Genomic DNA, 22,612 nt, shown 5'->3' with positions numbered 1-22,612 from the left:
ATTTGGACTAACAGTCTGCCAACTCTGTGTGATCATTTCTCAGTGAAGCAGTCAGAAATAGCTAATACTTTTATCATCCCAGACAATTACTTGCTGTTTCTGATGTTTGACTTCTCTTTTATTGGTAAATAATAATAGCTAAAAATAGCTTTGATTGGTTTTTAGAATCCTATTAATTGAAATTTTTCTGATAGTTTCTGAAACTCTCCGTGCTTGTCATTTACACTGCAAATGCATAATTCAGTTGACAACAATTCACATCCTGTCCTTGTCCTTCAGCCACTGCTGCTTCATGCGCTTATTCTTTCCAATTGGTACCTAAGTTTCAGATTATTCCTCCCAAGCAAAAAATTTTGTTGAAAGTACCTAATTTAATTTTATCTCCCCTACATTTCTACTTTTCTGTAGTCCACTTGTGTTATTTTTTCTGATACAACTTCTGCATACTCTGAGACAGTACAGCATCTGAAATGTAAAATGTGATGGTCAGCTGCCTTTTAGTGGACATGATACGCAACACAATGGGACCTGTAAAACTTATAATCTAAGTTGTCTGGTATATTGACTTATAAACCTAGAACTGACTGCAGGCATGGTTTCATTAGTGTTCAAATACTTAGGAAATGTTTTGGTTTAGTTACTAAGGTAACATATGTATCTTGTAGGTATGAACTATCGCTGTTATGTCCTCTCTGGATGGCAGTACCATGTTAGGTTCCCTTTTGTTCTGCATGGTCCCTGATTCTTCCAAAACCCCCAAGAATCATCAGAAAAGCAGCAAGTTAAACTTCTGCAACACTTTAGCAGTCACACTGCTTTTTTATTTTAAAAGAATCATTATCCTGTTGGTGTTGTTTATATTTTGCTGCCATTTGTAATTTTACTGGTAGATTTCTTCCACTTTAAAATGTACTTCTGCCAGAAGTACTAACATTTTAAGCCCTTTAAAGATGAACATTATTTTTCAATGTGTTAATGATCTTATGCTTTCAAGAATACTTCAATTAAATGAAGTTCTTCCCGCTGTGTTAAGCTACGATGATTAACAGCTTTACTTTATCTTGCCTTTCAGAGTCCTCATGTCTTTTCAGAACTCTAAATTATATTCTCTACTCTTTTCCCGTGACCTTCTCGCTTTTCCATCTCTGGTACACCATATTTTTTTTTAAACCTCAGCTATTTGAGACTTTCCTTTTGAAACTACATACAGTACAGAATTTATTTTGAGTTAGTGTTGTTAAAAAAGGGAACTGAAATACTGAATTTCTTGTCTAATTGTCGAATAGTACACCATGCTGAAGAAACTTAAAACATGTAGCTAACTAGCAAACAAACCCAAAGAAAACACTGTAAAATTAAACTTTGATAAAGATCATTTATAGAAAATATGGGATTACCCAGATCAGATAACCCAGCCAATGCACTCTCTCAAACCTTGATGCTTCTCCTTAATTCAACTGCACTATTTCATAGTACATAAGACAGTAGTTAATAAATCTTCATTTTTTTAGAGACAGGCTATTTTAAACTGTCTTTTTACTATTTTGATTTGCTTTATAAAACAAAGCAAGACCTAAGAAACTGTAGACACTGCAGAACTAGTAAAACAAATTACAGCAAGCAAAATGTACAATTCATTTTCCAGAGAAAAAAATGCATTACTGAAAACCATGACTTTATATATCTAAATTGTATTTATAATCAAATATCATAAAAGATGCAAGGAAAAAGCATGGTTATATTCAGCCTCTGCTAGTTGAACTTGACAAAATAGCCCTTAAGGAACCAGCAGCACTTGGGCTCAACACCTCCTGCCAGGCCAACAGCGCAGCCGGGACACTCCAGATCCTGTTCTTCCTCCACCCCTGCGCAGGCACAAGTCACAGCCAGGGCCTGCCAAATCTGTTCAAATCCAGGCAACTACACGGTGGCATAGAGAATTTAGGAATTTCTTTAGGAGTTACTTCAGTGTTCCTTTAGCATTTTACCTGCCTGTGCTTCACACCAGAGAGGAGAAGCTCAGGCCTCCTGCACCGGGGGAAGGAGGCCAGGCAGCAAAAGCCTCCCATAGGCATTACAGATTTCACAGAATATTCTGAGTTGGAAGGGACCCAAAAGGATCATCGAGTCCAACTCTTAAGTGAATGGCCCATACAGGGATGGAACCCACAACCTCATTATTAGCACCATGCTCTAACAGAGCCCATCTCAGAGGTGTCCAGTGCAGATCACATAATGCAGAAGGAAATGACTTTCCAAACGTGTTTCTCCTTTCTGCAAATTTCTAATTTTTCTGGACCCTATGGAAAAGTTCAATGCAAAGAATAAAATCTAAGAATTTATTCTAGTATAAGGCTATTTATGATATTTGAAGTTACAAATTTTATAGTACTTCATTAGTGGTAATAGCATTGCCTACTGGCCATGGAAAAATGCTGTCAATAAAAACTTCAGTATAATAATCTAAAATATTGACAAACATACCTTCATTTGTTGCATATGAAAAGAAAAAGATCCAAAGGGTATATGGTGCAGCACTTACGAGTCTTGCCATCATTGACACTGGTCAGGTTCAGCAGGAAAAGCTGTGATGCAGTTCTGCCAACAGCAAACATTATTATGAGCTTACATCCCTGTGCTAGTTAAGGTAAGGGTGTATGTAGCATTTCCTACCACTCTGCTAGATGTTGGGATTCAGATTCCCTGCTGTGCCTAATTCCCACACCCTGCACCTAAAATGCACTCATGAACAACAAGACACATAGAAGAATAAGGAGAATACAAATGAGCTAGAAGACTTTTCTGCAAAGTTTTAATGACAGAGGATACAAGACTGACATTGGCAGTGGACCTACTCTCTTCAGCTACTAGAAAAGGAAAGCTGCTAGCATGTGAGGTATTAAAAGCATAAGCACTAGACCAAAATTAGTGACACTGTCACCAAAGCCCTATGATTCCACTCAGATAACTGAAAGAATTTAAGAATGAAGTGTCTGGTTTATTGACTAAAATGTTTTCCTCAAGTCCTATCACCTGTAGGTTGATAATATGGATATTACCCTCTTGAAAAAAATTTTAGCAAAGAACTCTGAGCATTGCTCCAACAGAATGCAGATTCATTAAACCGGTAAATAATTAAAGGTTATAAAGCACATACCCAATCATGGTATAACCAGCTAAACTTGGGAGAAGGAAAATTATGCAGCTTTTACTTATTAGAATTCCGTAAGCATAGCAAAGCCATTTATTCAGATAAACTGAAAATGGGTGAAATAATTAACTTCAGACTTTAAAAAAAAGCATGTCTCCCCAAGATTTCTTTGCTGATGCAACGCAGCCACTTAGTGGAAGTCCGTATTCTGCATAAAATATGGCTACCAGCTCTCATATCACTACAAATGGACGTGAAGCATTTAAAATTTTGGTATATTTGTAGGTGAAGTCATGCTAACTAATATGCTTTTGGCTTTGCATTCTGTATAAAGAGGGATAAAATTTGTTCAGCAGCACATTGTTAACGCACAACTTTTTGGTCCCTTCCTCTCATGCTCTTAGAATTTTCTAACCTCCACATCAGGACACAGTGTTCTTGCTGCCAGTGAGCTACAGCTGCTCTGTTTACACCTGTAAAGTTCCCAGGTGGCACATTAGTGTTTATTTCAGAGCATCATGATTCTCTCGGTGTGACAGAGTAAAGAGGAGAGAATTCCTCAGATCTCTGTCAGCAGGAGAGACGTGTTGGACATTCTACAGAAGCTTTGTCAGATTCTGAAGTAGCACAGATCACTGGAAGGTATTTGTGGATGGTGGTTGGATACCCTCTGCCCCAGCTACAGAACCACCCCTTCACATGTCTGAAAAGGCAAGTCCCACCAGCACACAAGAGGAGAGAAACTGGTGAGGGATCAGAAACTCTGCTGCTGTATAAAATCGTTAGCTATTAGCATAGGGAGAACATAGCGACCTTCTGTCAGGACACATGTGGGCAGATACAAGGACTCCCTGAAACAACACCTCAGCCTTGGCCATATTGATCTTCATCACTGGTCTACTCTGGCCTCCAATCGGGAGGCCTGGAGACACACCATCTATAACGCTGCGGATGCCTTTGAGAACACACGCAGGATCACCCCTGAGGAGAAAAGGCAACACAGAAAGAATCGTGTCTTGCCAATACTGTCCAAGAAGTCCTTTTGCTGTGCCTTTTGCAACCAGACTTCTCTCTCTCGCATTGGCCTCTTTAGCCACCAGCACACTTGTAGCAAATGTGGGTAGAGCCCTTCCCAAATCTTCGTTCGCGAAGCCCAGCCATGATTTCTCCCATTCCCACATGCATGACTGACCACTCTCTAAAACTAGCTTCTAAGAGTTAACGTAGAAAATTTCCATCTTAGAAGTAACGGATAAGGACACTGTTAGTGAAAACAGAAGATCAGAATGGAAACCTCTTCCGTGACATTCTCTCGGGCAGTTACTAGTCATCTAGCAATAAAAGACATACCAGAAAGATAAATTTCTTATAAATGCTTGAGAAGACTATTATTCAAGAGCTGAGTTCTTCACATTCTGGGAACAGATGAAATGTGACTGAGCATAGTAACAAATTTTTTGAAAAGAATACAGGCGCCTTTGCTGTTGCTCAGGAAAAAAAACCAGCTCCACCATAAAAAAATCCTTCTTTTTCCTTTTTCCTGGAGTTCTCAAGAGAGGAAGCATTTGTTTTCCACTGTTAAGCAATCCTGTAGCATGACAGAGTTCCAAGGAACTCTTAAAACTTTGGCAGAAAATCCTGGACCACGTAAGCACGTCCAAATGAACAGATGGCAGAGCAAAACCATCTCCCCATGGGCAAACAGATCCGCACACGGGGATGAAAATTAGAGCTCCAATGAAACTGCAAAGGGAGAAAATTTTAAAATGTCCATAGTTTTTCTGCCTGTTACATTCTGGGTTTTTCATTATATATATATGAAATACCAATCTTAAAAAAGTATGTAATACGTATAAAGCATACTAAAATTGTAGTAAACCTAATAAACCCGATATATGTAAGGAAAGTAAGTTGTAAAGACATAGGTGACTTCCCCAAATCTAGGAAAGAAATCTCTGTTGGGGCTAGAAGCAGGTCTGCATGATTACTGGCACAAGTTACATGCTTTAATCACTTTATCGTTTCTGTTTCTTGAAAAAAATACGATCTGATTAAAATTATTTCATTTACTATCAAAAAAACCAGTACTAACTTCTGGTCTTCTAAGGAAATTAGGGTCACATTTCATTAACAGGCACAATCTGCAAAACTATTATGCTCAATGAGTAACTCCTGTCCAAACCACAGAAGTCAGATATTATATGCAAGGCTGCTCAATGCACCGTTGCTGTGCTGCAAATGTATAGCTTTTTAAAACTGGCTCTTTTTAAAACAGAAGTCCTACTCTTTTAGTTTAAAGCACTGGCTGTAACCGCAGACTAAAACGAGACAAGCGATACATGGCAAAGCAAAAGGTTCACCAATAGATTCTGTACCAATACTTGAAAAGAACCCCCGTCCGGCCCGCAATGCCCGGAGCTCTGCGGGGCTGGGCATGGCCGGGAGCGCAGCCCGGGGCGGGCGGGGCTGTCCCGCAGCACGGCCGGCGGGAAGGGCATTTCGGGGAGTTACACCAGTTCTGGCCAGAGCATTGCAAAAGGAGCGCCCGAGTTAAACAGCATCGAGGAAGGAGAAGCGCACCTGCCCGTGGGCTTGGAACGGAGCTGCCCACCCGGGAGGGGCCCCGGGACCCCCTCCCGACCAAGGGACCCTGCGGAGCTCCGGGGGAGCACGGAGAGATCGCCTTTCCTTCCCAGCCCCTGCGCGGAGGAAAACACAGACCACACAAAGGGCGCGCCAGACGAAGATAACGAGAAGGAGCCGGTCCGGCCGCCAGACGTACCTTGCCCTGTCCGGCTCCCGCGCCAGGCCCCGCGCCAGGCCCCGCGCCAGGCCCCGCGCCAGGCCCCGCTCCAGTCCGGGGCGACCCCGGCCCCGCACACGGACCCGCTCCAGCCCGGGGCGACCCCGGCCCCGCACACGGCGCTGCCCCGGCCCCGGCACGGCCCGAACCGCCCCCGCGAGGCGCGTCCGGGGCGGGGCCTGACCAGGGGCGGGGCCCGACCGGGAAGGGGCATGATCGGGGCGGGGCCGGAAAGGGAGGGACCGGCAAGGGAGGGGGCGGGGACTGATCGGGGCGGAGCCATCGATGGCAGGCGCACGCAGAGATCGCCGAGCTGTCGAGCAGGGCAGGTGCGGGGGAGCGGCAGGGGGAGGTGGTTCCTCGGCGGGTCCCGGCGGGGCCGAGGGTGGGGGCCGGCGGTCTGTCTCTGGGGCCGGCGGTCGGTCTCTGGGGCCGGCGGGCGGTCTCTGGGGCCGGCGGGCGGTCTCTGGGGCCGGCGGTCTCTCGGGCCGTTGCCTCCGTGGGCTGTGGCGGACCCGGGGCCGAGCGGGCGGCGAAACGGCGGGGCCGGCGCTCGGCCAGAGGCGGTCGGTGCAGTGGTCAGGGAATTTCCTGAGCTGCCTTTCGTTGGTTCTGGGTTTCTTCGGGACGTGAGAGGAGGATTTGCTGTTCGAAGTCACCTGATCGACTTTGCTCTAACCAGGCTGTGTGGGGAGCAGGAGCGGCCGACACAGAACCACATCCCACACGGAACCGCACCCCACACACGATACATCCCACACAGGACACATCCCACACGGAACCGCACCCCACACACGATACATCCCACACAGGACACATCCCACACGGAACTGTATCCCACACACGATACATCCCACACAGGCCCACATCCCACACGGAACCGCGCACGGTGTTGAGTTTGTCACACATCTATTTTCAGCTTTGGGGGTATGAGAGTTTATAAGCGGGTGACGAGGAGGTAGCGGTGAGTGGAAGGTTGGGAGCTCTGTAACCACATTTGTAACAAGTCAAACTGGCCCGATCCAGTTTGTTCGGTAGCAAACTGCAGCTTCGATGAAAACAGCACCATATTTAGAAGATCAAAGTTCAGAGGCTCAACGACCACCAGGTGCCCAAAGACCCAACTAGAAGACCCTGTGAGACTAGACAGACTCAATATTGTATCATCTTGAGCCAAGCGTGCACCTCAGGCAGGAATCACTGCCTGGTGTGTCCAGCGCTGCAATAAAGCAGTGCCTGCTGCTTAGTGTTACCATGGTGTTAAGGAGCTTGATTCCTGTTTTTTGGTGACAGTAGCACAATGCCTACCTTGTTCTATTCTGTAGCTAAAAGATTAAGTTGGTCTTAATCTTTTGCAGCCTTCCGGAACCTCAGAGCTGGTCACCATCTGCATTCTGAGGACGATCTGGGGATCTGCTCTTTTGCCCTCATTCAATGTAAGAGAGTTTAATTGAAATCTTATATATGCTTGGACTGTGTATTCTTAATTTGTATGAACATGTGCATTAATTCCATCTTACACCTGCTGCAGCACGTGAAGCCTGGTGGGACACTGCGATGGCGGCTCAGATGACTGATGCTCATCGGCGGTTCTTGCAGGTTCTGATGTCTAAGGGGATAACAGAAGGATCAGAGGCCAGGAAATTACACCACCACTGCTGTGAAACTGATAAAGGTGTGTTTGTCTTGGAGATGGAAGAAGTGGTTTTTTTTCTCCTGGTGCAGCTTACAAATAATTGGATTTCTGAAAGACACACACCAGCTAAAAAAAGTTAAAAAACTGTAATGATGTGTGTTTCCTCTCTCTTTCCTGAAAGATAAAGTAACACAGTAGTGAGTAAACTAACTTCTAATCCGATCAGATTCATATATACCACTTTTTTTTATCAGAATTGTTTTTTATAGATTATACATATGAGTTTTAAAAAATAATTTTTGATGCTGATAGTACTTAACTATAGTGAATGCTTTTAAGTAAATGCACTTCAGTTATTTCTATCCGGTGCTGTGGGAGAAGCGAATGTTGCAGAAATGTTTCAGTGAGGATGACATGAGGTTTCCTGGTGGATGGCTGTGCTTTGTCCCATCTCACCTGCACTGTATTGCCCGTTCCTAGTCCTGGAAGCTGTACTTCTGCCAGGCTTAGGAGTGTCCCTGTGTCTTGTCACCGTGCTACCCACTCTGCAGGGGCTCTTCTGGTTTACTGTGGATTTGTATCTACTTATCCATACGTGTTAGGTCAGGATGAAGTAGTCTATTTTTAGGCCTCCTGAGCCAGGAACTGTAACTTGGCTACCTTCTTAGATGCTAAAATTGCGAAGTGCAGCTTTTGGTGTGGTCTGACTCCTGTTCATTTTTTATCGAGAGTTTATATCCCTTTTTTTCACAGAAGATCTACTGGAGCAGCCACTTATCTCACATTAAAATATTCGAGCTGCTGAACAAAAGAATATTCTGTTATCTTTCATCTTTTACCCGCTTTCAGATCTGTTACTAACACTCCCTGATTGTGCTGTGTGCAGTGTTTCCTGTTGACAGGGGCCAGCCAGGTGGCAAAATTATATTTAAATATTGTACTTTATTATTGTTCCTGCCCGATGCCGTTACACGCAAGTGACTCCTGTGACTGAGAACAGGGATAATTTAGTGACAACTGGTTGTATTTTTGAGACATGAATCTAAAGTTACGAGCTGTTTCTTAACGCTGGTCTTTAAACCCTAGCCTGATGAAGGCAACAGGAGTTCTGCCACTGACAAAATCTTGTTTTGGATGGACCTGAGAGTTGTGCTGGTGCTGTGCAGGCAAGAGCCATCGCATGTACCTCCACAGAACAACTCCAAAGGCCATCTTGATTATGTCTGTGATAGAACTGCTGCTAGTATTTGTTTGTAGAACACGACACAAGATACTACCCATGTTTCTACAATACTGGAATTTTTTTTGATATGTAACTTGATCACTTACCTGCCATTAATTTGTGAAACAGAATGCACAGAAACAAGGAATCACGTGCGCGTAAAGGGAAGCAAGCCAGTGTATTTTTCTATTCCGAATAGTAATTTTTCCTAGTCGTGTTTTATTTTAAATTCAGCTTAGTTCAAGTCACTGTAATTACTGGATTAGTGTTGTGGGTTCCCTACAGCAAGGCAGAATGTCTGAACTCTCTCTCAACTGACTTCCAAGGAGCTGAGCGTCTCTGAAGGCCAGGAGACAGCAGCACAAGAAAATGATACATCTGCTGAATAGAACAGCCCTGTTTGAATTTGCCTCATGGAGTTTTAGTGCTTTTACCTGGGAAAAAACGTTTCACAGAAAAAATCTGCCTGGTGTGTAGTTGTTTGACTTTTCTCTGTATGTGCTTTTTCTTATATTTTCAGTTTACTACGCACACGATAAACTGGACGATTTCATCAGCACTATTAACAGGCACCTGCAGCCTTTGTTTATGCAGGTCAGGAAAGGAATGTCAGAAGAGGATGGGAGAGCACATTATGCTGTAGTAGGTACCTGCTGTGTTTGTGTGGGGCCAGCTGTGTTTGTGTAGGTGCTGTGTTTGTGTGGGGCCAGCAGCAGCTGCAGGAACTGCTGGTAGGACAGGGAAGGGGGAGGATAAATTGCCACAGCCCTAGTTTGTGGGATAGGACATGGCAGCAAGGACCACAGCAGTGTTGGAGTTATTTAACATAAACGTTGCTTAAGTGCTGAAGTGAGATTCCTTTTCCACAGGAGACTTTATTTCTTGAGACAGATTTTTAAACTAGAAAACAGAGCCTTCCAACATTAGTTTTCTTTTTCTCCTACTCAAAAAATCAACCTAGCACAAAGGGGTTGCTGAGGAGTGGCCTGTAAGAAGTTTCTCCAGATCAGCAATTGTTTTTCAGAGTGGAAAAAAAGGTGACTGATAACGTAGTTCGTGCTGCTGTCCAGCACTGTGCCTGGTTTGACATGTCAGCTCTGCTGCAGCCTCTGTGTTACTTCGGGGGGTTTGGGTTGTTGAAGGGCTTGGCCTGGGCAGAGGCAGCTCTGGAGAACATGTGGCTGGAAGATCAAGGGTTGTAAATAAAGGACTGGAGTACCATAGAGTGCACTTCAAGGATCAGTCTCTTTCATGCCCCTTAAAGAAATGACATTTCTGTTAATTGTAAGTTGATGTATTCTTTACCTCAGAGGACCTTTTACAGTTTCTGGTGTAAAACTACAATGGCAGTTTGATTTCAGTTTATTTCTTTTTTTAGGTGAATTTGGCAGAAACTGAAATAACTAAAATGGCATCTGACTATACGGAAATTGAATTAGAGTTGTTCAGAAAAACAGTAAGTATGTCAGTTATCATTTAGTAAATCACATTATTTGGGAAGGTATCACCTTAAGATGAATGGAAATGGAAATGAATGGAGATGCAGTTCAGGAACTAGTTGCCATTTTACCTAAGTTTATCCCAGATTGAATGGGATTGGCAGGGATGGGAGTACATGCAAGTAATGATTCCCTGCTGGAAGTCAGTTATGGGTAAGGCAAAATCAGCACCAGGGAAGTGCTCCTTGAGGTTAGGGACTCAGCACACACATGCTAAAGTTACACTGACACCTTTCTTCAAGATTTTCAGTTGTGATTGCTGAATTTTTCACTGGCTTCAGTAGTTTAGTAATATACAGTAGATTTTAATGCTAATAACATTTTTTTTTCTGATTTGAATATAGACATTTGTTACTGCTTAGCCAATTAATTCTGTATTAATAAACTAGTCAGAATGCTGCTTTTGAAACAAGAAAACACACACTTGAGATTTTTTAAAGTTCCAAATAGAACTATTGGGCCAAGATTCAAGGACGTTTGATATTTAATTTCTTATCAACAACCATTAATGTGAGTTGTGATCATAGCTGTGTATCTCAGGTGTTTTACTGAATTGTTCTCCCAGTGTCTTGGACTTTGAGGACTTAATTTCTCCAGCCCCCAAATTTTTTTTTTTGCACACTCATTACATATTCTGTATGAACTGGAAAGAGAGGTGCATTGACTGTTCTGTGACAGCTGCAGAAGTCTAATCTCCATGGATAGGACCCAGAGGTTTCCCTGCCCTCCCCCACACAGCCAGGTCAGCACTGCAGAGGGTGTGTTGTCGTGGCCCATGTCACTGCTGACATGGACTCTGTGGGCTGCTCTGTGCTAACAAGCAGCAGGAATGTTTCCAGTGAGGTTCTGTGAAGATTGGTGATACTGTACAGCCTTCAGGTGCCAGGTAGGCTCAGAAGTCCTGGTGACTCCAGAGTGGAAAACTTAATTGAGCAGATAAAAAGAAAACAGATCTGTCACTGCTGAGTGTGCTGAGGGGTCTCTGAATGCAGCTTCATTTAGGCAGCACGTACACTTCTATTTGTGGAAATGTTTTCTTGGCAAACATCAAAACTGTCAAGGGGGACAATGTTTCAACTTTTTGCCTTTGTTTTACAGTTCTGGTTCAAGCCATATTCTGTAGTATCTCTCACATGTATGGATGCTAAAAACCCTGCACATCAGTACATTACTGTAAGGTATGTCTGCGGGGCTTTTTATACTTAGTAATGTTTCTTTTTGTAGATGGACCTAATCATTTTATCAGAAAATGGCTTTGCCTCATCTACAGATATTTTAAACTTGGCTGACAAACTTAAGACAAAGAAAATGAAGAAAAAGGAAGCAGAACAAGTGCTGAAAGTTTTTGTGGAGGATAAGTGGCTCTCTGAGGTAACTGCTTTCAAGTGTTCGTATTTCAGTAGGTCCAGCTACCATGTTCTTATGGATATGATGGGTGAAACTGGAGCTATTCTTTGATGAATGATGGCAAAAATGGTTTTAGGTGGCCTGTGCTTATTGCTGCTCTGGTGATTTTTGCAGAAAAGGAAGTAGACTTACAAGGAAAAAGTCCTTGGGTAGGTCTATACAGGACTAAATGGTTTCAGTTTCTTGTACCTGAGCCAGGTGGGTTTGTGTGTCCTGCCCTGCCCAGTCACACACAGACATCCTTCAACCAGGAATGGGAGCTGGGGAAAGCTCTCCAGGGTGATCAGTGCTGTTAGTTACATTTGGAATTTCCTGAAAAGTGGCGAGGCCAAACATGTTGAAAACTCCTGTACCAGGAATGCATGGGCCACTGTGCACATGGTCACATCTCCTTTAGTTCATGAGGGAGCAGTTGAGATGGGCTCACTGTGTGAACACTGCAGTTGCTGGCCAAATGAGACCTCAGTCCTTCTCTGCTAGAGTCATTGCATCATAGATCTCCAACCTGCTGCCACACAGTCAGTTATATGTTAAAGTGATTTAGCAGAGATTTCCAAAGATACCTCAAGCAGTAAACACCTAGATTTTGTTGAAAGCTGGGTGAATTTTCTCTAATGTGCGAATGGAGGGTCCCAAAACTCAAAACTGCATGCCTCTGTTAAGGAGAGCATGCTTGCTCATCTGTACTTCCCAAGGACTAGTTAAAGATGTGGAACCTTTATTCTGCTCCGCAAACAAAGGAGTTCTGCTACTTTGAAAGTGTTTTAGCTTTGCATTGTACCAGTACCAGCATGTTAGTTTCATGATGGCAGAAAAAAGTGGCTGTCAAATGCTTGCTAGCAGGGGGTTAGCAAAGTCAAAAAAGGTCAAAGGAATTAAAAGAAATTCCTCATCCTGATATGTTTCCTTAGAAAAATGGAGAATATACTCTGCATACTCGTTGCATAATTGAAATGGAACAGTACATTCTCAGCAACTACCAGGACATGGCAAGGAAATGTAACATCTGTCACAGCCTCGCAGTCCAGGTAACGTCTGTTTATCACATGGTCATAGCTGAGGTTTGTGATACTTCCCTTTGAGTATTAGGTGTGCATTAAAAAATCCTGGTCTTGTAATCTGGTCATGATGCTTATGTATAATTAAAAAAAAAAGCATTATTTTTCTTTGTAGGCATTTTATCTTCTGTCTTTAGCAAAAAATTGTCTTGGAGCAGTGTCTCCAAGTATAAACTTGGGGAAAGTGCACTCACCCAATGACGAACGTGGTTGTGCTGTCTGGCTTTCCAAACCAGCAGGCTAGAAATGAGCCTCTGTTGTTGAAACAGGTTTAGCAGTGAGGTGTTAGCAGTCTCTTTGGGCCTTATCAGTAGCAGTCTTCACATGACACACGTTCATTCTTGGGGTTCCTGGGGTTTGGCTCAGTAATTACTTGTGTTTGGACCTCAGAAGGAACATGTGGCTATATAGAGCATGCTAGAACACTGGGTTGTGATAACTGGGATGCTACCAGTTTAGTCTTGTATAAGTGTTTACAGCCTGGATTTCTATTCCAAAGCTGCTGCATTCTCTTGCTCTGTGAGCCTGCATCTTCTGATCTGCCCAACTAACATGATTCCATGTTACTTTTTCCCAATTGGTCTCCCTTATTGCCCTGAAATTGTTGTCTTTCAAGCTATATTTTGTCCATATATGGAAATACTATTTCCTAGTTTCCAGAAGAACACCTGCTTTTATTATTTACCAGCTTTGACTGTTGAGTATCTACCACCCATACTGTGGGAACCATCTTTGGAATACTGCACTGCATATCTGCTGCCCTTTGTAACAACTTCCTCTTAAACTGAAGGACAGATTTTTTTTAATCATCACTCCTGGATTTCAGAGCCAAGTATGTGAATCCTGTGGAATTGGAATGCATTTACCTTGCGTCAGAAAGTACTTCAAAGCTCAGACTGAACCCCGTTGTCCGAAGTGTAATGAATTCTGGTCTTGTGACATCCCAGGTACCAAGCAATCTTATTTTTAAAGAAACAGTATAATAATACTAGAAAATGAGCTGTGACGTTTAGTGGCAGTACCTGTATTATTTACAGCTGTAACTCTCAGTTTTTTCTGGCTTCAGCCGTACGTTTGAGACATTAAACCACACACGGGCAACACCAAGCCCTCACAGTGCCTGGACTGTGCCACAGGGGCACAGCAGACCCTGCATGTTGTTTATAACTACCTTAAGGTGGGGAGGTGGCAGGGAGTAGGGGACACACACAACCCATGGCACTAAAACTTCTGGAAATACTGAGCTTTTAAGAATCTCTTTGGAACGCCCTATTTCTCTAGGTGAATTGGACATTGTGAACGGCAACACAGGAATATACAAACCATTTTAAAAATCAGGAGGCTATACAATATTATCCTTTTTTTGTGTGTGTCACCCATTAACCTTCATTTTCTTTACAGGTATGAGTCGGATGACCTCCCAGTCACCATAGAGCTCCGTTCTCAGCCCTAGATGATGCCAGTAGAACTTGCTGTCAGTGACAGCTGTTTTCACTCACTCTGGCAGAACAGCTAGACTGTGTTTTATTCATTAGTAACAGTGGCCAGTGTACTTATTTTCTGAAGTTCTAAGAATCTTATAATAAAACTATTGTTGACCTTCCTGTTCTCCTTCACAGTAATGCCTGCACAGCTTTCTTGGAGGCTGTTTTGTGTTTGTAGTTCTCCATATTCTTGGGTTGGGACTTGCAGTGCATGTTTTGGGGATGAAAGATGCAAGTGTTTTAGTCAGTCCTGCAAGCTGATCTATGCAGGTGGACTCTTCAAAGAAGCCTTTCTCAGCAGGTGTTCCTTATTTGTACAGTTTGAGCTACGCAATGGAACTGACACCTGCTGTAGCACCTCAGGCAGGTGAGAAATCCATGCAGCACGTGTAAGGTCTCTGACCTAGGGCTGGAGTTGGAACACTTCCAGCTGGCACTGGAGTGGCTTGATTTTTGTCCCTTCTTTAGATGCAGAACAGTTTGTCTTGACATAAGGCCAGGTCATGAGCAGCTGTGTTCAGTAAGGGAGGGAATATTGCCACAGTCAGAACAATTGGGAAAGAGTACGACAGGACCCTTGCAGACAGAGGCAGAGCCCTGGCAGTGCCCAGACACAGGCTGTTTCTGAGGGACACAGGCACACAGGACAGTGACCTAACATATGCTCTTCACAAGGAGTTATTAGAAACATCTACAAAAATGAAGTGGCTGCAGCATCACCTTTCCATTTACCCGTCCTGGTTCTTTCTCCATGCTTCAGCAAGAGGTTGTTGGTTTTTGGTTTTGCTCCACCTCTAACCTCATGAAAAGATGCTGCTAGATGCTACTTTGCTGATCTTTAATTCCCATTACAATGCTGCAGACGATGCTTCAGAGTTATGACCACCAGAAACTGACAGAGAAGCTGAGCTCAAGCGATCGCACATAGTGCCAATATTTAACTGGAATAAACAGAATCTGTCCAGGCATCAGAATGCAGGCCTGAAATGCAGCCTTTGTGAAATTGGGAAACTTGACCAAGTCAGGATCTTCCACATCAACCTATAAAAAACCCAAATGATCATTAGCAGAATGTCTTTACTCAAAATGATTTGATATGGTAACACTACTGATATTAAAATTTCAGGCAACTATTTACCTGACTAGTGTTGTGAAGAATTTGGCTTTCATGTGGGTACAGGTTTTCTGAATCTTGTGGTGAATACAGACGGATATACTTTCTTCCTAATACCTGTATATAGAAAATAAATGTTTTCCATTTGTCATTAAGTAGCACATTACTGGAAGCTGTGGGCCACACCTGGAATTTAACAGTAAATATACCTAATTACAAGGAACATCATCTTTGTTAGTAATAGACACTGCTATAATAAAAAGTAAAATCAAGCTATTGAAATATAAGTACCTGTTCCTTGGAGCAGATAAGAATTTGAATACCTTTAGGAAGGAAATGCCTTTAACCAAATTACTTTCAATTCAAAGTTTAAGGCACCCCATTTATACATTGTTATTTGGGCTCTATGTAGCTAGAAATAAGTAGAACTGAGGATAAAGAGGTTGAATCTTCATTGCAGTTCATACCATCAGGCAGTGGTACCTGCACAGTGACTGCCAAGCTTCCATATGCTCCTAAAACTCTTATTCCTGTGTCATCATTAAACCAGTTCTTTCACTAGAGTGCTGAAATGAGAATTTGTAAGCTGACTGGCTTGGCTGCCCTGAACACCACTCCAACTGCAAGTGCCCAGACATGGCAGCATGAATGAGTCAAAGCTGACTCCCGCAGTGATACCAGTGGAACAGAAGGCTTAGGGTGAAGATTCATGCTGCTTGTGCCAGCATTCCAGATCTCCTCAAAGGCTAGGCATGATCATGCTTGTTTGGAACTGTCCTGTTAAGAGAGAAGTCAGTACTCTAATCACAGTACCCTGGACTGGTATTATGCTACTCAACCATTCCCAAGCAAGCTGCTTTTCCTTTGTCTTAACATCCCTTCCCACATAACAGAATAGGATTTCCTGAAATCTTACCAACACCCAAGCTGTCATGCTGAATATTCAGAGTTTGTTACTTCGGGGACAGCACATAAACATATTCAACAGGCTGGACAAGTACCAACGTACTCCTGCCCTGTCCTACTCTTCACTATCACTGGTTAAACTACTAGAGTATTGATCTGAATAACTTTGGCTGTACATGTGTTTTTAGGATGCCTTCCATACCCCAAGGGGATTATGGATATTAATTAACTCTCTAAAGACTCGAACGTTACATGGCATTTTTGGTGATGTACGGAAGTGACAAAAATGCTGGTTATTGCTCTAACAGCACATTTTCTGAATACTTGAACTTTTTTGGGGACTGCCACCAGCTGTTAATAGCTCCTTTCTTCACTTGCCTCACTGGGTTAAGGCCTTGTATATTATAAGGTTGCAGGCACCAGTTAATGGGCAATAGCCTGCATCTCCAGATACTGGTTTCCTCATTACTGGAAACAAACACTTTGATCTCGGCAGCAGCCACCACCCAGCCAGCAGGGATCACTGCGCTTTGTTAGTTGTGCTTGTGCCTTCCTCTACTCCACAGCCACAATCTGAATGGCATCGCGAGGCAGCGCAGTTTTAACTGAAAGCTGAAAACTGCCAGATCACCTGCTGTTCAAATTACAAAGACTTTCACAGCACTGGCAGATACTCTCCCATTCTTCAGGCGGAAGAAAACAAGTTCTGAGGTTTGCAAGGAAGTACCTTTTCTCAGTCTAATTGACTTCCATCAAGAAAAATTCCCCTCAAACTTTACATAGAGTGTATAGTACAGCACTTTGCTTTCAGAATGCAACTGTGTGTGCGTGCCAGGCAGGTAGCAGGGAAGAGAAATACAGTCCATATAGAGTTGCACAGCAGTTGTAAACACCCACTTTAGGAAGGCCTGAATTAAGCCTCAGTTCCAAGTGAAAACACGGGTTAGCAAGATGCAGCTGTTTGGGACAGAGAAACTAAGGCTCAGCCCATAAATAAGCACAAGTAGAAAGTGTTCAATGTCACAATCCTGCTGTAAGCCATTTTTTGTTAGAGTCTGATGGGACAGCAATCTCCTTCCAGTAAGCAAAACATCTCTCAGCGTTTGAGGATTTACAGTTGTCAACTCCTTGGACCCAGAATACTTTTCTGGGCTTGTTTAGTACCAAAGGGCCCCAGTATTTTATTGGGTTATTCTGCACTAAAAGTCATCACCAAAAAGCCTACCAAGAGAAACTCAGCAGAAATGAGGCCACAGTGCAAATATTAATTCATTCTCTCTGCATGCATGAATAGATATTTTACTGGGTAACCTGATGTGGATTAAAGTATGCACCTAAGTCCCCCTCGAAATCTTGCTTTCCAGATGTGCTGGTTTTGGCTGTTTTTTTCTTCACAGTGGCTGATGTGGGGCTGTATTTTGGATCTGTGCTGAACACAGGGTTGATAATAGAGATATTTTTGTTTTGCTGAGCAGGGCTTACACAGAGCCAAAGCCTTTCCTGTCCCTTGTGTAGCCACATTGGGGAGGGGGTTGGGAGTGCGTGGAAGGTTGGGAGGAGACAAAACTGGGACTGCAGCTGACCCAAGGGATATTCCAGACTATATGACATCGTGCTCAGTATGTAAAGCTGGGGGGAAGAAGGAGGAAGGAGGGGGAAATGTTTGGAGTGATGACATTTGTCTTTCACAGTCACCGTTACACGTGATGGGGCCCTGCTCTCCTGGAGGTGGCTGAATACCTGCTGCTCATAAGAAGCACTAAATTAATTATTTGTTTTGCTTTGCTTGTGTGCATGGCTTTTGTTTCACCTATGAAAGTGTCTTTATGTCAACCCACAAGTCTTCTAGTTTTACTTTCCTGATTCTCTCCCCGATCCTGCTGGCTGATGGATGAGTGAGTGGCTGTGTGGGGTTTGGGGGCTGGCTGAGGTTAAACCATGACATCAGAAAAAGAAGCTCCTTGATACACTGTGAGAGGATCCAGGTTCTTCCCAACTCTGTTACAAATTCCCTGTTTGACTTTGGAAAAGCTGCTTCTTGTGATTTATATTTATCATCTATAAAACAAGGGTAAGTAATGGTCTGTCTCAGTGAGGAACACTTGTGGCCTACAAGATTACACTGAATATTAAGTTGCAGTAATGACAAATGCAATGTAATAACAAAACAGTATCTGCATGTTCTCTAACAGTATCTGCATGTTCTCTATCCTTCAATTATTCCTCAAGTTGTCTGCTCCCCTTGTCTCTAACACTTACATACCATAAGCATTTTTTCTAAGTGTTGCATTAATGGCATGTGTAGAGTAACTAGAGTACATACCTGGGCTAAAAAATTCTGCTGGGGATCCTGATGAAGAGGAGAGATTGTGCCTCCTGGACCAAACCAAGCATTAATGGTGATGTCATCTTCTTCCCCTTCCCCCAGGCAGCAGTAGTCAGGGATACTGATATCTTCTTTCAGTTCTGGGATCTATTTCCATAAAGAAATAAACATTAAAAAGGATACATGCTGACTTGCCAAATATACATAATTCATAGAACAGATAGACAAGGCTTGACACAAAGAAAACAAATGACCTGCTTGTCCAGCAAGGGCAGGAGAGAAGTAGCTGACCTGCTAGGAATCTGCAGGAAATGTCCTCATACTTTCTGTTCTAGTGAGCAGATTCTGTTGGCAGGAGAGGTGGGAGAAAGAAAGGGGTTTCTCATTCTTTGGAGACTCTTTGCTTTAGCAGAAACCAGAGACACCCACAAGAGTAGGCAGGTTTGTGGTTCATGGAAAAGAAGCAGCTGATCTCTTATACACTATGCTTGTTTCTCCATGAGATTCCTATTTATGTCTCCCACCAACCTAAATTCTGGTAAACTGGAATGACATTTCAGATTATGGTAATCAACACTGAACACTGTTTTCTGTCCAAATCTCTTCCCTGACTTTATTATAGTCTTTGAGGAACTGCTGCTTTCTGGGTGATTATCCCTGTAAGTATATGCTACAGTGTACCAAAACAGCTCTAGGACTGCATATCTTCATCCCTAGAGAGTTTTATTTCCATATTTTTCAGCCAAATGGAACAAACCTCTCCCTCTGTTCTTTCAAATCATGGGAATAGAAACTTAATAATTACTGTGAGTTCTTCATATACCCTTTGATCTAGTACAGTTGACATCCTCAGAGACAACTTCTGCTACAAAGGGAACACTTGACCGTAGGAAGATAAAAACATTCACTCAATTTTACCTGATCAAAAAGCTGGTGCTGGGCAAGGTATCCTACACTGTTCTGAAATGACAGCAGAGAAATAAAAAACACATAGTGACATATAGTGTACGACTTCTCAGTCAGTTAATTTACTTACAGGTGAATAGAATTTACTCATAGGTAACATTCACTTCCAATATCCTATTCAGAGTACCAGAACTGTTTCAACAGTATAAGGGATCTTCTGAAATAGCAACTTACAGCTCCACTGAAATTGTGAGAGTGTAGATGTGTCTCCCTAATCAATAAATCATCTAGCTCGAGTTACTGGAGGAAGCTGAGCTATAACCCCACGGAGTCTCAACACTCCTGTCAGTCCCGTGACAATGTGCTGCATCTTTATAGCCAAACACTACGGGCACACAGAGCAGTTCTCCTTCACTCTTTGGAACTAGCTCTGTACTCTGTTCTGGGCTGCACCACAGACCAGTTTGCTAGGGCACACAGTACTACCTGCCAGAAGGTCAGGAAACAGAAACAGGAGTTTTGGATTCTCAGCTGTGAAAGCAAAAGGACATTTCAATTGCTAATTGACTTTTTATTTTTCTGCCTTGTGGCATGTGAATTTGGATCTTGATCCTGCTGGCTGAGGATCCCTTATACTTAGACTCCACCAGTCAGGCTTTTGCTGTAGAATGTATTTATTTGTCAAATTTCAGCTGCTGTACATGTGATGATATGTAAAAATCAATCCTAGGTATTGCTTCAATAACTATTTCTAGCTTCAGATCTTGAAAATAGGTCAAGCCTTTTAATTCAGAGCTGTGCTTACAGCACACCCTCTCCCTTGACCATCACCTCTGAGTATGTTTGTTGGAAGCAGAACTGTTGTCTGTACCAGTACCATGCTGCTGTGTTTGGAGATGAAATAAAATGAGTGTAACACACCTCATCCATGATATACTGGCTGATGAAGTCATTGACAGTCATGAGCTGCTGAGACCATTCCTCATCTGTGTACCGGGCGCCCAACTCCACGGGGACTGTGCGGCACCCTGCGACTTGACGAAAATAGTCCACGCTGAAATAAAGAAAGTTCAATCACCTTTTATACTTCTTTTCTTACTAATTTTGAATGTAAGGCAATCAATCCAAATTAGTCTTATAGGGTAATAAAATTCTACTACCACAAGTTTCTTTTCTCTAAACCTAACCAACCAGATACAAAAGGCAGCAGAAAACGATGTAAGCGGCAAGGAAATCAGCAGGCAGGTTTGTGTGTACATTATCCCACAACTGTCTATTTTATTTTGGTTTAAAATCTTGTTCACCTCAGTTAACTGTGGTTTCCTTAGGAGCTGAGGAGGTTTAAGCTATTAAGTCTCTCTTGGTGAGGGATGGCCAATCTTCTTGCTGCCTGCTGCCATGTTTGCTAAATAAAATGTTGTATCTTTTTATCATTAATACTAGATCAACTCTCTGCCAGTGTCAAATTCCGTATACAGGCACCAATAATATCCATCCTGGTTACAGCCAGAGGGATTACTCTGATGGGTGGAATACATCTCTTCATGGACAATGGTATTAACTAAATGGAGAAGTTCATCTTTTTAAGTGTCTAAAGTTAACCAGTGGAGTACCTTCCCTCAGAAATGAATAAACCCCCTAAAAATAACAAGTGTGTTCACTTAATGTCAATTGTACCCTTGGCTGTTGAACAAAAGCAATTGCTCAAACTAAGCATGAGTGCTTTTTCCCCTTTTGTAAGGAATCATGAGCTTCGCCTCACAAATACTCAAGGCACCACTGCTTACATCAGGCAGGCAGCACAATGCTATTACTCACTTCTCAATGGTGATGGCTGAAACTCAATATGCAAACATGACACTGAACATCAGTGCTTGCCTCTGTCAATGAAAAAGTCAATCATGCTGACACATGGCTCTGAAATTCACTTTCCATTGCACTAATTATCGGCACATTCCAAGGGGTAAAAATCACAGACCCACTGAGCCGTGAGCAGCTCACTGGCACTTTGCAATGTGCACTCCTTCTGAGTTCCCACCTGAGCAACACACTGCACCACCAATTCACCACCGGGCTCCCGGGACAGCCCCAGCCTGGGTGGAGGGGCACCTTCGCCCCGGCTCAGTCTGGCACTTGCTGTGTGATGCTCTGAGCGCTCCAAAAGCGTTTCCCTTATCTGTGAAGCAACTTCCAGAGAAGGAGAAAGGCGCTGCCAGCAAAACTCACTGCCCACAGTGTCCCTCCTCTGCAAAGGTCTCTGCTGCTCTACCGACCACCAAGATACCCAACACAGGGAACGATCGTGCCTTTACTTGAACAGGGAAGAAACTTCTTTCTCACCTCCACTTCTTCATACACGGCCAGTGGTTCATGACGCCCTCCAGGACCACGGGCCGCTCGGGAATGAGGTAGTTGTCTCTGAAGTGCTCCAGCGAAGGGCAGTGAAGGTGAGGAATCGCCTCCTCCGGCTGCACCGCGGGGGGCGGCGGGGGCCGCTCCGGCCGGACCCTCTGGAATGCACGTTCCCCCTCAACACCCGGCAGAGACCCCCGGGGAGGCTGGAGGCCGGGAAGGAGAGGGGGTTCGCGGGCGGTACCTCTGCGCGGGGCCGGTCCCGCGGCGCGGTCCCGCGGGGCAGGCGCGGCTGCAGCGCCCGCACCAGGCGCGCCAGGACGTTGTCCAGGACGGCGGCGCCGAGCAGCAGCCCCAGGTCGCAGAGGCGCACGGCGGCCTGCGGGCGGCCCGCGGCCACCTCGGCCAGCGCCCCGAAGAGGCAGCCGTAGGCGTAGACCTGCCGCCAGCCCTTGCCGACCTCCCTCCACGGCACCGCGTTCAGCTTCTCCCAGGAATAGTCGCGCAGGACGTCGCCGAAGCGCGCCAGCGCCGCCGCTGCCGCCGCCCCGGGCGGGCCCGGCGGGCTGTAGAGCAGGGCGCGGGCGCGCCGCAGCAGCGGCAGGACGCAGCCTTCCACCTCCCCGCTCAGCGCCAAGGTCAGCCCCTCCTCGGCGCGGGGCAGCAGCGCCCGCACCTCGGCCCACAGCGCGGAGCCTCCACCCGCGCCCTCCGCGCCGCCGGCCGCCGCCATGGCCGCGCCTGCGCT

The 22,612-nt window shown here is 44.2% G+C and overlaps 3 protein-coding genes across 9 annotated transcripts in view; 1 reads left to right on the top strand and 2 right to left on the bottom strand.

The window, feature by feature from the left end:
• IL4R (interleukin 4 receptor) overlaps window positions 1–6,005 on the bottom strand; it is a 13,680-nt gene extending 7,675 nt beyond the window's left edge. Inside the window, exons 1-2 of the mRNA XM_064673524.1 lie at window positions 5,934–6,005; window positions 2,485–2,598 (exon numbers count right to left, since the gene is read on the bottom strand). Of these exons, the coding sequence (XP_064529594.1) occupies window positions 2,485–2,557 (73 nt within the window). The 5' untranslated portion in view covers window positions 2,558–2,598; window positions 5,934–6,005. The remainder of the gene's footprint in view (window positions 1–2,484; window positions 2,599–5,933) is intronic.
• Window positions 5,551–14,398, top strand: NSMCE1 (NSE1 homolog, SMC5-SMC6 complex component). 7 transcript variants are annotated; one of them, XM_064673545.1, is made up of 9 exons: window positions 5,551–6,280; window positions 7,309–7,390; window positions 7,486–7,629; window positions 9,333–9,454; window positions 10,191–10,268; window positions 11,536–11,682; window positions 12,630–12,746; window positions 13,567–13,723; window positions 14,178–14,398. In XM_064673545.1, exons 1-9 carry the CDS (start codon window positions 6,167–6,169, stop codon window positions 14,207–14,209), a joined length of 993 nt encoding a protein of 330 aa, XP_064529615.1. In that variant the 5' UTR covers window positions 5,551–6,166; the 3' UTR covers window positions 14,210–14,398. The 7 variants fall into 7 exon arrangements, with proteins under 7 accessions (XP_064529615.1, XP_064529616.1, XP_064529622.1 ...); XM_064673546.1 differs by having other exon boundaries at window positions 6,152–6,280; window positions 13,603–13,723; XM_064673552.1 differs by having other exon boundaries at window positions 6,204–6,283; window positions 7,313–7,390; window positions 13,603–13,723.
• KDM8 (lysine demethylase 8) lies at window positions 13,785–22,612 on the bottom strand. Its single transcript, XM_064673544.1, has 7 exons — window positions 22,109–22,612; window positions 21,853–22,022; window positions 20,434–20,566; window positions 19,525–19,566; window positions 18,604–18,753; window positions 15,399–15,491; window positions 13,785–15,301 (listed from the first exon to the last, which is right to left on the bottom strand). Exons 1-7 carry the CDS (start codon window positions 22,595–22,597, stop codon window positions 15,137–15,139), a joined length of 1,242 nt encoding a protein of 413 aa, XP_064529614.1. The 5' UTR covers window positions 22,598–22,612; the 3' UTR covers window positions 13,785–15,136.

Source organism: Pseudopipra pipra, chromosome 16 (genome assembly GCF_036250125.1).
Source record: "Pseudopipra pipra isolate bDixPip1 chromosome 16, bDixPip1.hap1, whole genome shotgun sequence".
NCBI classification, from domain to species: Eukaryota; Metazoa; Chordata; class Aves; order Passeriformes; family Pipridae; genus Pseudopipra; species Pseudopipra pipra.
This window is presented reverse-complemented; position numbering and strand designations above follow the sequence as displayed.

What these genes read in the sequence shown, in the direction of transcription:
- NSMCE1 (XM_064673545.1), top strand. Translation starts at nt 6,167, where the DNA reads ATGATCGGGGCGGGGCCGGAAAGGGAGGGACCGGCAAGGGAGGGGGCG. An exon ending in TAGAGTTGTTCAGAAAAACA is followed by an intron (nt 10,269 to 11,535) that starts GTAAGTATGTCA and finishes TTCTTTTTGTAG; the next exon opens with ATGGACCTAATCATTTTATC. An exon ending in AGGATAAGTGGCTCTCTGAG is followed by an intron (nt 11,683 to 12,629) that starts GTAACTGCTTTC and finishes ATGTTTCCTTAG; the next exon opens with AAAAATGGAGAATATACTCT.
- KDM8 (XM_064673544.1), bottom strand. Translation starts at nt 22,597, where the DNA reads ATGGCGGCGGCCGGCGGCGCGGAGGGCGCGGGTGGAGGCTCCGCGCTG. An exon ending in GGGACCGGCCCCGCGCAGAG is followed by an intron (nt 22,023 to 22,108) that starts GTACCGCCCGCG and finishes CGTGCATTCCAG; the next exon opens with AGGGTCCGGCCGGAGCGGCC. An exon ending in TTCTTCACAACACTAGTCAG is followed by an intron (nt 15,302 to 15,398) that starts GTAAATAGTTGC and finishes GGTTTTTTATAG; the next exon opens with GTTGATGTGGAAGATCCTGA.